The following is a 13,210-nucleotide window of genomic DNA, read 5'->3' as shown; positions in this document are numbered from 1 at the left end:
GTGGCCCTCAGTGTGTTTTTTAGTGGGCCGTGGAGAAAGACCTGGATGGGCTCGTGCCCGCTGCTTTTAAAAGAGGGTGCTTGGTTAATTATGTGGAAAAACCTGTGGAATTGATGGTTCTCTGTCAGCAGGAAATGACTTGGGATGGAGTCAATGATTAGAAAAGAAAGATTGCTCCCCTTTCCGCCCCCGCAGACGAATGCAGCAGATTTCTCCCTATCCATTCTCATGTGTTACTAAGATCCTTCGGTCGACTTGCAACAGGATACGTGAGGGTTGATTGTTCAGGTCTGGTGTAATGATAGCACGAGAGTTGATTGCTCAGGTACGGGTGTCGCGAGTCGACACACAACAGCCTCGCCTGTGCGTGTGAAACTGAAACTGCTCCAAGATCGACTACTATCTGTACTGCTCGCTGTTCTGCTCCTCGCGGCACGTAAGTGTATCAACCCAACAGTTGCAATACACACGTGCTCATCAAGAATTGACATTCCGAGCTGGTAGCTTGTTAATCGCGCAAAAAAAGGAGAGCTTGCTCTTCTTTGGCTTTAGCACTGTTCTGTTGGGAATGTTTTAGAAGGAGGCTGGCTTTGGTTAACTGAAATGGGCTTTGAACGAGGTCAGTTTTCCTGTATCAGTTTTGCTCTGCTTAATTTTATAGATCTCTGACTATAAAAATGAGTAAAAAACAAAAGTCTCTGAAAAGCTTCTTTGAAAAGGGAGAAAGACCCAATGATGAGACACCAGAGTACTCTAAGACTGCCAACAAAAAGAAAGCTGCATTTAAAAGAAAATACCAAGAGTCTGACTTAAATTACGGGTTCATTGCAACAGGTGATTCACATTCTCCAAGCCCGCTTTGTATAATATGTGGTGAACAGCTATCCAACGAAGCCATGAAACCTTCAAAACTGCTTCGCCACATGGAGACCAAGCACCCTGCATTAAAAGACAAGCCTTTGGAGTTTTTCAAAAGAAAGAAACGTGAACACGAAGAACAGAAGCAATTATTGAAGGCCACCGCTTCAACAAATGTGTCTGCACTGAGAGCATCATTCTTAGTGGCTAACCGCATTGCTAAAGCTAAGAAGCCCTCTATTGGTGAAGAGTTGATCCTGCCTGCTGCTAAGGACATTTGCCTTGAACCTTTAGGAGAGGCTGCAGTTCAAAAAGTGGCACGTGTTCCTCTTTTGGCTAGCATCATAACTAGACGAATTGATGAAATAGCAGAGGATATTGAGGCACAATTGTTAGAGAGGATTAATGAGTCACCATGGTACGCAATCCATGTTGACGAGTCTACTGATGTTGACAACAAGGCAACAATGCTTGTTTATGTGCGATATATTTTTCAGGAGGATGTGCATGAGGATATGTTATGTGCACTTTTGTTGCCAACCAACACCACAGCTGCAGAACTATTCAAGTCTTTGATTACCTATCAGGAAAACAATTGGTCATTTTGTGTCGGTATATGCACGGATGGAGCGGCTGCCATGAATGGACGGATTTCTGGTTTCACTACTCGGGTCAAGGAGGTCACTTCTGAATGTGAGTCTACGCATTGTGTCCTCCATAGAGAAATGCTGGCTAGCCGGAAAATGTCACCTGAACTTAAGAATGTTTTGCAGGATGCGATTAAAATTATCAACCACATTAAAGTACATTCCCTTAACTCACGTCTGTTTGAGCAGCTCTGTGAGGAGATGGACGCAGAGTACACACGTCTTCTCTTATACACAGAAGTGAGATGGCTTTCCAAATGTAGATCACTGGCCAGAGTTTTTGAGTTATGGTTGCCGCTCCAGAGATTTCTTTTAGAAAAACAGTCACCACTGGCAGCACATTTCAGTGACACAGAATGGGTCTTAAAACTTGCTTACTTGTGTGACATATTCAACCTGCTTAATGAACTCACTCTGTCACTTCAGGGGAATGACAACTGTGTTCAAGTTGGCTGATAAAGTGGCTGCATTCAAAGCCAAACTGGAATTATGGGGGCAACAAGTGAACACTGGGATTTTTGACATGTTTCAAACATTAGCAGAGCTTTTGAAAGAAACTGAGCCAGAGCCTTCTTTCTCCCAGCTGTTGCATGATCACCTATCTCAGCTTTCAAAAGCGTTTGAGCATTACTTCCCAACCACAAAAGACCCCTGAACTGGGAAGGAATGGATCCGTGACCCATTTGTGAATAAGCCACGTGAATCAACTTTGTCCGTGCTAGAAGATGATCAACTGCTTGAGATAGCAAATGATGGTCGCCTTAAAAGTATGTTTGAAACAACTTCCAATCTCCATACATTTTGGATTAAAGTCAAGGCGGAATATCCTGAGATTGCCACAAAAGCTCTGAAAAGCCTGCTTTCATTTCCAACATCCTATCTCTGTGAAGCAGGGTTTTCTGCAGTGACAGCAACCAAAACAAGTTTACGGAGTAGTGTCACTGTCTCCAATCACCCCCAGATGGGATTGTCTTGTTGCAGGAAAACAAGCTCAAGGCTCCCACTGATTCTGCATTATGGTGAGTTGTATAATTTCATTATATATTACAATATAGTAACAATAGAAATAAAGTGCACAGAAACCACCAACACCAAACCCGCACCCCCCCTCCCCCGGTCCTTGGAAAAATTCTCTTCCATGAAACCGGTCCCTGTTGCCAAAAAGGTTGGGGACCGCTGCCTTAGAGTACCGCCTTGGGGAAGTCCATCAAGTGAGAGAGCAGTGAACCTGATGAGGAATCTGCACTTTCAACTGGTATTTTTGTGCTATTGCCTTTTGGTGAGGGAGAAGAAACCACTGCAGGGACCGCAGATGGAGCCAGGCCCAATGAACTGCATCCAGTGATGCCACCATCAGGCCCAGGAGGTGAGCTAGTGTTAAGAGAAGAACCTGATTGCTTTGGGCAATGGTCTGTATGATGTTGTTAATTTTATGGATACACTCTTGAGGGAAAATGAGCCTGTCTACCACCGTATCAATTATGACTCCCAGATCATGAATCCTCAGGGTGGGAATAAGTTGACTTTTGGCCTTGTTTACAAAGAACCATAGTCTGCTAATGATCCTACTGTTCTGTCTATGTCCCTGTAAGCAGATGGCAGATCTGGTGCTCTAATTTGGAGATCATCGAAACAGACAAAGATCCTGGCCCCCTGTAACCAGAGATTCTTCCAGGGGTGTCATGTTCTTTGTGAATAATAGCCTTGATGTTGATGAATGTCTGAACGGACTTTGATAGGGTGAATGGAGGCATGCAGATCTATTGAGGCTAGTCAGTCTAGATGGAGTGATTCCACTACTGAGCACAGAGTCTCTACTTTGAACTTCCTGCATGATACAAACTTGTTTAGATACTTTGGATCCAAAACAGGTCTGAAGGAGCAGTCATTTGGGGGTATAGCGAAGAGAAGAGAATAGATCCCTTCTATTTGTTGCTGGGGAACCCTCTCTATCACTCCTATCTCTAGCAGATGTTCAATTACCTGAAGCAATCCTGAATGTTTGGTATGTGAGAATGAGCAGGGTGTTAGGAGTTGGCCTGGAGGATGGGGGCATAGATTCTATTCTGTACCTGTAACAAATTGACTGGAGAACCCACTTGTCAGAGTTTGAGCTTTCCTAAGCATGAAAACGCTTGGACAACCAGCCCCCAACATGAGGGGGAAGCAAGTCAGGACTGTTGCTTGAGCATGCTGTTCTAGCTGGTGAAAGTTGGATTCCCAACTTACATACTGCATGCTGTCAATCCCAGAAAGGTCTTTGTGGTCTAGTGTCCTTGTCCTGGGACCTAAAGGAGGACCTGAAAGGACTGAAGAGGTATTTTATAGTGTCTCCTATCCTCCTTACAGGAAGTAGACAGGGCCGCTTTCTTATCCTTTGTCTCAATGAGAACCTCTTTGAGCACTTCATCCCCAAACAGTTTTGCATTGACATGGGGGAAAACCAGGATGAATCTTGATGTAACGTCTACGTGCTAGGGTTTAGCCACAGACTCCACCTTGCCACCACAGAAGACACTATGGAGCAGGCAGAGAAGCAGACTGAGTCTAAGGTGGAGTCAGCCATAAAGATTTGTGCCCTATGATTTTTTTAACAGAATCTGTTTAAATCATGTTTGGTCAGTAGGTGGGTTTTGTAAGAGTTCATCCACTCATAGGAGGGAAGTTCTAGCTATTATAGATGCCATAGCAGAGGAGTGTAGAGCTAAGGACGAAGACTCAGGTGTCTTGAACTCTGAATGAGTTATCCCTATCCTTGGGGAGCACTGCACCTGACAGAAGTACCACCACAAGAGCATCGGCAGGGGGCACATTGTGCAATCCCGTGTCTTCAGGAGGTATACAATAAAATTTGCTAGCAACCAGACTGGGCTTTCTGTTTGATGCTGGAGCTAACCTGCTTTACTGTATTGATGAATAGGTCTGGAAAAGGAATATTATTGTCCTTGGGTTTTAGTTTTGGAAATACGAATGCCTCTTTAGGAGGCGGCTGTTCCTCTTGGGAGGGGAGTAACTGTAACCCTAATAACCCTGTAACCCCTGCTAACTTGGCAAAGAGGCACCTTTTAATGTGGTGATTCTCTTTATTTTGTAGGGGGAGAATAATTGGCCCTATTCACCTCCAGCACAGTACTTTCAGTGACTGTTGCTGGTGTCTATCTCATGTTTCTTTTAGATTGTGGGCCCTTTGGGAACAGGGATCCATCTTATCTATTTACAGAGGCGTAACTAGGGAAAACGGCACCCAGGGCAAGCACTGAAATGGCGCCCCCCCCACCGCGCCCCCTCCCACTCCCCCAACATACTACATTATACTTAGGTTTTTCCTCACAAGCGCCCGCCGCCGCCGCCAAGCCAGGCTACTGACTGGCCGCCAGGCGCCAGCAAAGCAATGGGGGTGGGGCGCAGGTGGCACGGAAGGGACCGCTCGTGGGGAAGGGGGCACCGACGCGCTCCCTTGACTGCTGCAGCGCTGCTGCACTGAGCAGGAAACATTTGTATTAACAAAAAAAAAATTTAAAAAAAATTGGTCATGGCGGCGCCCCCCACGTGACCAGAAAAGATGGCGCCCGGGGCACGTGCCCCCCCTGCCCCCCCTATAGTTACGCCTCTGTCTATTTATTATTTCTCTGTGTAAACTGCCCCGAGCCATTTTTGGAAGGGCGGTATAGAAATTGAATGAATGAATGAATGAATGAATGAATGAATAAGAAATAGCCTTCTTCAGAAGAGGAATGAAGTCCTCTGACATAACTAACCATTGAGACCTATAGAAGAAATCATTGTTTTGGTCATCTGACCATTCCTCATGCTTCTTAGAAACATACCCTAAATCTGAGTCTCTCAAGGGGGAATGTGGAGAAGGGTGCATATCTATAGGGTGTTCTGGGAGGTGAGGTTCTGGGACTTTATCTACAGATTCTGCCATATCAGGAACCTCTATCACCTCTGGATCATTGGGGTGGGGGTCTGGAGAGTCATAGTCAGCGCCCAGAAGAATGCTGCCAAGACTCATCTTTTTCAGAATTCCTGGCCCCAGCTGAATTATGAGATTTTGAGGCATATTTAGAACGTTTCTTCTCACTTTTAGATCTTTTGGAAACTGGGCTGGAGGAGGGTGAAGAGAATGATGATTCCCTCCTTCTTTTGCATTTCCCCCCTTTTGCAAACGTGCTGTGCTACAGAGACTGAGAAATAATGGTTCGGAACTACATCTGCAAGGCAGGTGGGATTTCATTGTTTAAATCTTGAGGAGCAGGATCTGGCATTGAGTGGCGGATCTACTTCTGTGGGAACAGGACCGAGCAGCTCAGGTCTCACCAGTGTTGCAGGATTCTCTGTCCAAGAGCTCTCTGCCTCTAAAGGGGCAGACTGAGTATAAGAGCTTGTTTGCATGCAGTTTCGCGCAGCTCTGGCCCGTGCAAGGTGCACATGAGTTCCCTTCTCGATTTGCACGTTGCAGGCCTTGCAGCTCTGGGCGGTGCAGGCACCATGCTCTTCTCAATTTTTTACTTGCTGTAGCAGCCACTCTCTGGCAGCTGCTCCCAGTCCTGGTGTCCTGCCAGCCTACAGGCTGCTCTTGGGCTTGCCCTGTCAGCCCCTATCAGAGACCAGACCCAGTATGGGTGGTTGAAACAGGGCCCACCAGGAAGAAAGGTCCTGAGTGGTGACGTGAATTTGGGGCCTCCAGTGAGGTGTGGTGCTCTGAAACCTCAGTGAAAATTGGCCCTCTTGGTTGAGGAGGGTGAGAATTGGCCCCGGAGTAAGACAATTGGGCCCTGCGACCATGAAGCGGGAAGCCTGAAGATCCTTCTTCTGGATCAGAGATATCGGGAAGGGCAGTAGCAATGAGGACCTCATGGTACTCGGTGCACTGTTGGGCCATTTTAGCGGGAAGGAAGTGGGCTTCTTGCCTGTAGGGACCAGAATTCCCTAGTTTTTGGTCCCAGGCACTGCATCTTCTTGAAAACACCATTAAAGGAAAAGTACTGGTAATAACGAAGGATAAGAATCAGAATAAAAAAAATTTTAGGCTGAAGAATAATCAAGATGGAAAAGGAAAACTAGTATGTAATAAAGAGAGGCTAAAATCAAAAAGTGTAAGTGAGAAAAATACAGGCATTAGAATAGAAAAAGGAGAAGGCTGTCTCTGGAGCTGGACTGCAGGACTAAAGTAACTGGGTTGGGAGAGCCTTCCCAGGCATTTAAAGCTTTTATCCAATTTGCATAACCTTGCCTCTGGAGCATGTGGGAAGGATAACCCACATGAAGTGTCCTCATCCAGCAACAGATAATGTTTTATACTGTTCCATTCAATGCAAAATGATTTATTAAAATGTTAATATCTGACTTTCTTTAGAAACATTTGTATCTTACTTTTTGACCCAATCATAGACTACCAGGATGGATGACAACATATTATTAAAACAATCCACTGTAATAAAAGAGAAATTAAGAACAAGTAGATCCAGAAGTCAATAGAACATGCTTCCCAAAATCTGAACAGATTTTTACATTGGTACCTAAATAGTATTAGCATATATGCCAGATGAATATGCCTGTGGAAGGCATTCCAAAATCTGAGTACCTTACCCATACTCACCACCCACGTTACCTCTGAAGAAGTGGGTAGGGATGTACACGAATACCGATTTGCAGCACATCCCTGGCATCTTTAAAATGGAGGAAAGTAGGTGCATACCTGGTCCTCTGCTACTCACCGCCACTTCCCCTATCAGTGGAGCTCCCCCCAGCAATCACTGAGTGCCAGAGGCACTCTCCCCCAGCTGCCCTCAGGCAACACCAGCATGCAACCATGCCAAGAGCCAGCATCGTGCGAGGGCAGCTGGGGGATGTTACTCTGGCCTATTTTTGGATTATGCTGGATTATCTAAACTCGTACTGAAAAAGTTGATATACTGGAATCTGAACTAAATAAAGACGAATAAATGGAAAATCTAGCATCTTGTGATGCATTAGAAATACTTTGGCAGAGAGCCAAACTCAGCCTAAGCACCTTGAAAGGGGCCTCTGCCAGCACTCTGACTGCACCAATGAAAAACAGTGACATCTGCTGTGCATGGAGGCAAATTTGAGCTTTAAGCCTTACGGACAGCAAGGCAGGTCATAGTCTACTTGTTCTGCCCATGTTACAGAAGAGCAAAAAAGGGCAAGGACCAGGCTCTAGTGATACTTCTACTACCCAGAAAGGCAAGAACCATTTACCAGACTGAGTTTCAAGAAGAATAAATCTTTTTTGGGCGGGCGGGCGGGCGGGCAGGCAGTGGGGGGGGGGATTTGTATCCCACTATTCTTTCAAGGAACTGACTGTAGCATTTTAGCCTCAAAACAATCCTGTGAGTCAGGTTAGATAAAGAGACCATGAGCTGATTTAGATGAGCAAAATATGGTTTGTTGAGTCATGAACACAGCTTGAAGTCTCCCAAACTTGTATGCTACCTCCTCAGTTCACATGCCATCAACATTGGCCACTACGGCCGGGGATGATGGGAGATGCAGTAAAACAACATCTGGGGACCCAAGGTTGGAAAATCCTGGTTGAAACTATGTCTCATGCAAAGCCAGGAACTGTGGTATAGCTCTGGTTCACAAATCAAGATGTGAAGCAGCAATTAAACACCAGTTTTACGTTCTGGTTTTTGAACCAGAGCTATACCACATTTCCAGGCTTCACATGAGCCAGGAAGCCATAATTTAAACAAACCAGGATGTTGACATCAGAGTTCTAAACCACAGCTCAGGAGGTAGGAGGAGGGCATTTACTTGAGGGGACTCTGACATGTACCTGATCTAAACAGACCATGATTTGTTCATCATATGAATCAGTTCAGTGATTTAGCCAGGACAACATGGTAGCATTTGCAGATGAATTAGATTATTAGGGGCCTATTAGAATGGTCCACCTGAAGAGGTTATGGGATCCAGTAAGATTCCAAAAAGCCTTGGAGGGAGTCAATGTTGGCTTTGCCGGTGATCCTGTTGATGCCCTGGTTGGGAATTGGAACAACTTGCTCACCAGGGCAGTAGACACGATTGCTTCAAAGCGTCCCCTCCGACCTGCTTCAAAAGTGGCCCCTTGGTATACAGAAGATCTACGGGGGCTGAAGCGGCAAGGTAGGCGACTGGAGCACAAGTGGAGAAAGACTCAACTCGAATCTGACAGATTGTGACATACAGCACATCTAAAGATCTATGCTCAGGCAATACGTGTGGCAAAGAGGCGGTTCTTTTCTGCCCATATTGACTCTGCGAGTTCATGTCCAGCAGAGTTGTTCAAGGTTGTGAGGGAACTAGTATCTGCTCCCTCTGCCTTGAACCAGAATTTGGAGTCATCAATTACCCACTGCGATGTGTTTAAAGAGTTTTTTGCAGATAATTCTCTCGGATTCGGGCCGACTTAGATGGAGACTCCACAATTAATTTGATGTCTGAACTGGAGGTGCCCAACAACTCCTCTTATGTGATTCCACTGGATTGGTTTCAGTTTGTGACTCCTGAGGTTGTGGACAAGCTGCTTGGGGCGGTGAGGCCTACCACTTGTTCTCTTGACCCTTGTCCAACATTGCTTGTTCTATCTAGCAGGGAGGCTGTTGAAGACAGCCTGGTTGAAATCATAAATGTTTATCTGAGGGAGGGGAGGATGCCTGCATTAGATCCCTCAGAGTTGAGCAATTATAGATTTGTTTCCAATCTCCTATGGTTGGGCAAGGTAATTGAGAGGGTGGTGGCCTCTCAGCTCCAGTGAGTCTGGGAGGAAACTGATTATCTAGACCTATTTCAAACTGGATCATTAGACCTCTTCTAAAGAAGCCAGCATTAGATCCCTCAGAGTTGAGCAATTATAGACTTATTTCCAATCTCCTATGGTTGGGCAAGGTAATTGAGAGGGTGGTGGCCTCTCAGCTCCAGTGAGTCTGGGAGGAAACTGATTATCTAGACCTATTTCAAACTGGATCATTAGACCTCTTCTAAAGAAGCCTGCATTAGATCCCTCAGAGTTGAGCAATTATAGACTTGTTTCCAATCTCCTATGGTTGGGCAAGGTAATTGAGAGAGTGGTGGCCTCTCAGCTCCAGTCAGTCTGGGAGGAAACTGATTATCTAGACCCATTTCAAACTGGTTTTCGGGCAGGCTTTGGGGTGGAGACTGCCTTGGTCGGCCTGATGGATGATCTCCAATTGGGAATGGACAGAGGAAGTGTGACTCTGTTGGTCCTTTTGGATCTCTCGGTAGCGTTCGATACTATCGACCATAGTATCCTTCTGGAACGTCTGAGGGGGTTGGGGGTGGGAGGCACTGTTTTATAGTGGTTCCGCTCCTACTTCTCGGATAGATTCCAGATGGTGTCGATTGGTGACCTACCTGTTCTAGATGGGGGTCACACTTCCCCAAAAGGAACAGGTTCGCGGTCTGGGAGTATTTCTGGATCCATGCTTCTCCCTGGTTTCTCAGGTTGAAGCGGTGGCCAGGGGTGCTTTTTATTAGCTTTGGAGGATACATCAGCTGTGTCCGTTTCTTGAGATCAATGACCTCAAAACAGTGGTACATCTATTGGTAACCTCCAGACTGGACTTCTGTAATGTGCTCTATGTTGGGCTGCCTTTGTATGTAGTCCGGAAACTTCAGTTGGTTCAGAATGTGGTAGCCAGGTTGGTCTCCGGGTCATCTCGGAGAGACCACATTACTCCCTTGCTGATGGAGCTACACTGGCTGCCAATTGGTTTCTGGGAAGAATACAAAGTGCCAGTTATAACTTATAAAGACCTAAACGGCTTAGGCCCTGGGTATTTAAGAGAACTCCTTCTTCGTTATGTGCCCCACTGCTCATTGAGGTCACTTGAGGAGGTCCGTCTCCAGTTACTGCCAGCTCGTCTGGTGGCCACACGGAGACGGGCCTTCTCGACTGCTGCCCCGAGATTGTAGAATGCACTCCCTGCTGAGATGAGATCCTCTCCATCTCTGACTATTTTTTAAAAACATCTGAAGACCCATCCCTGCACCCAAGTTTTTTCAGGTTTTTAAATTTTTAGGTTTTAATTTTATACTGTTCTTAAATTGATAATTTTTTTTAACCTTTTATATTTGTTTTAATTGTTTTTATGTCATTGTTAACCACCCAGAGACAAACGTTTGGGCGGTATACAAGTCAAATAAATAAATAAATAAATAAATAAATAAATACCATTATATCACTTTGGTTCTTAGAACCTGAAGAGCCACTAACAGCAAGTACATTATGGGCATGGGTTGCTTTCTGGTTGCTCAGAGTAGCTGCAGTCAGATGTACACTGGCGTAACTTCACACAGCAGAAGAATACTAAGAAGTCACCTTTTGTGACGTTGACCTCACGTATACTATAACCCTCTCGCAGTCTCACAGAGACTATACTGATAAGGTCAGCATGCACCTCCTTCTCCGTATGCTTCTTCCGTCGCATAGCCAGGGCAGGGTTGCTGCTTGCAGAAACAAGGTGTTCGTTGAACAGTCTGTGCTGAGAAACTGCAACAACAGTAGACAATCATTGAAGAGCCACCCCCATACTATCACCCACTCCTGCCCCAATAAGAGGCTCTAAGGCACTTTGGGAAATCCATCTGAAGCCCACACCAAGAGCAAATTACAGGTTTGGGATATATGCAACCCTAGAACTGGAGGCTCATCCATGTTGTGAGGGGAGAACAATTTCCCCGACTCTGATAGAGAGTTTTCAGATTACACAAGCCTGAGACAGGGTTCAGAATCCATTCCTGGCCTCCAGAATTTATTAAAGGAGCACATTTAACCATGTTTAGTTAGTGCCATGCCTCTGTCCAAAACAATTTCAGAAGGTACACATCCCTGGGTCCTCTATGAGCAACTGCAATTCTGTTAAGTTCCATTAATATTGCAGTGACCACATGGTTTCTCACTCTCATTTTGAAAGTAATGCTATTAGAATCAGACCAGTGGGTGGGTTATGAAGATTTGAATTTTTACCCTTGTGCAAGCAGGCACAAATGCAAGTACTGAGGAAACTCCCAAAAGTATTTTCCTTCAGGATTTTCTTGTATGCACGGCATGCAGAACACCATTGTGAAAACAGAAGCAAATATGCTCAGAATGTGCTCTCTCACTCTGAACCAAACCATCATCTGCCAGAATGCTCACCCAGGGCAAAAAGCAGGCTCCTGAGAGAACGCAAGAGTGATGGCCGAGCGGGATGCCATAACCTCCCTGAATGCAAAAAAACCCACGCTACAAGCTTCTTAACTGTCTCTATAATTCAAAGTGTCATTTTTGCCAGTTCAGCTAAAAAATAAATAAATTAATAATAATAATAATAATAATAATAATAATAAATAGCAAACAGTAACTGATGACTCCCAGTCCTATGTATCATCCTATCACCTCATGCAAAACCCATCATGCTTGCTACCCTGAAAAGGTGCACTACAATATACTAACATCTCTCACACTAGCTGAAAACTATTTTCACTTTGGCACTAGCAAAAAAGACAGGTGGATAAAATAGGGAAACATTCCTTGCAGGGTAAGCTCACCACAGTAATACTCAGGGTTCAGGGACTCCCCACTGCGCAGAAAGGAGTACAGCAGAAAAGCCTTGTGGTAGACATTCAGGTCCAAACTTGAAGGCTCCACTGCAGGACATGTAGAAAGGTAGGTGCCAAATGTTGCCATTGCAATGAACTTCATGAGCTCCACATTGGGAACATGGCCAAAACTACAGTCATAGGAGTAGACTCCTCCCACCTGTAGGAGGGGGGAAAAAGTTGTACACAAGCACTGACTTTCTAGGCACAGCCTCTACCCCTTATGTTGCAATGAGCTCCATTTCAACCCAGGCCTTAGGGATCTACATCAAGACTCCAGGTGTACAATGAAACATGTTTCCACAAAGAGGCATGCTGTTATTCTGCTCAGTGCTCCAAAGTGATGGAGATGAGAGAAGGTTCCTGGTTTAAAACCTTCTGCAAACATGCAATTATCCCATTGCCCAGTTTACAAGACAATGCTGTGAATACTTAAGCAGGCTTCAATTCACATACTTCCCAAAACTAAGATGCAATAAACTCCCTTTTCAAAAAGCAAAGAATAACCATTCAAACCAACCACACAGACATCATGTCAACACTTGTGCTAACTTTGTTCTCAACCTGCTGTGCTTTTAGCTGAGCAACAATAATCCCATGGCTTAATCTAGCAACTAGGGAAGCCTTCCATCAGCAGCTTGAAGAGTAGCTTGCTTCCACTGTGGGTGCACTAGCCGCTGGGTGATTATTTTTATTTATTGTTAAATTTATATACCACCTTTCATTCAAACAATCCCAAGGCGGATATAGGTGATTATAGTTTCACTCTCATGCTAATGACCTGAGGTCTACCAATGCTCTAATACACAACAAAGATGATATTTGTTAGCCACCCTTTAAATTTTTTCTGGGCTCTTTAAGCAGAGGCTTAAAGTATTTTATTTTGCAGGACCTTGAACACAAAGCAAGATAAACATTTAGAAGTGGTTAGGGCATGCTAGATTCAAATGTATAACTTTCTGCAACAGCATTCAATGCATTTCCTTTAAAAATACTGGAGAACACAGTAGTCCCGCTTATTGTGGAGAAACATATCAGCTGATCACAATCAGTGCCACCCAGGATTTTTTGCTGATAGATGAACTGTAATTTTC

The 13,210-nt window shown here is 44.9% G+C and overlaps 2 protein-coding genes across 15 annotated transcripts in view; one reads left to right on the top strand and one right to left on the bottom strand.

The window, feature by feature from the left end:
- Positions 1-13,210, bottom strand: part of SZT2 (SZT2 subunit of KICSTOR complex) — a 152,033-nt gene that overhangs the window by 98,717 nt on the left and 40,106 nt on the right. For 9 of the 12 annotated variants that reach the window (XM_053245426.1, XM_053245432.1, XM_053245430.1 and 6 more), the window contains 2 exons: positions 12,066-12,276; positions 10,855-11,025 (listed from right to left, as the gene is read on the bottom strand). The exons of 2 other annotated variants lie outside the window; for them this stretch is intronic. In XM_053245426.1, the coding sequence (XP_053101401.1) occupies positions 10,855-11,025; positions 12,066-12,276 (382 nt within the window). Of the gene's footprint in view, positions 1-10,707; positions 10,795-10,854; positions 11,026-12,065; positions 12,277-13,210 lie in introns of those variants that run through there. One more of the 12 variants, XM_053245436.1, reaches the window with a different exon arrangement.
- Positions 1-13,210, top strand: part of LOC128322993 (SCAN domain-containing protein 3-like) — a 41,028-nt gene that overhangs the window by 7,319 nt on the left and 20,499 nt on the right. For all 3 annotated transcript variants that reach the window (XM_053245441.1, XM_053245439.1, XM_053245440.1), the window contains exon 2: positions 662-2,524. In XM_053245441.1, coding sequence (XP_053101416.1) covers positions 678-1,961 — 1,284 coding nt within the window. In that variant the 5' untranslated portion in view covers positions 662-677 and the 3' untranslated portion in view covers positions 1,962-2,524. The remainder of the gene's footprint in view (positions 1-661; positions 2,525-13,210) is intronic.

Source organism: Hemicordylus capensis, chromosome 4 (assembly GCF_027244095.1).
Source record: "Hemicordylus capensis ecotype Gifberg chromosome 4, rHemCap1.1.pri, whole genome shotgun sequence".
NCBI lineage: Eukaryota > Metazoa > Chordata > Lepidosauria > Squamata > Cordylidae > Hemicordylus > Hemicordylus capensis.
The sequence above is the reverse complement of the archived record's forward strand: the minus strand, read 5'-3'. Positions and strand labels throughout refer to the sequence as shown.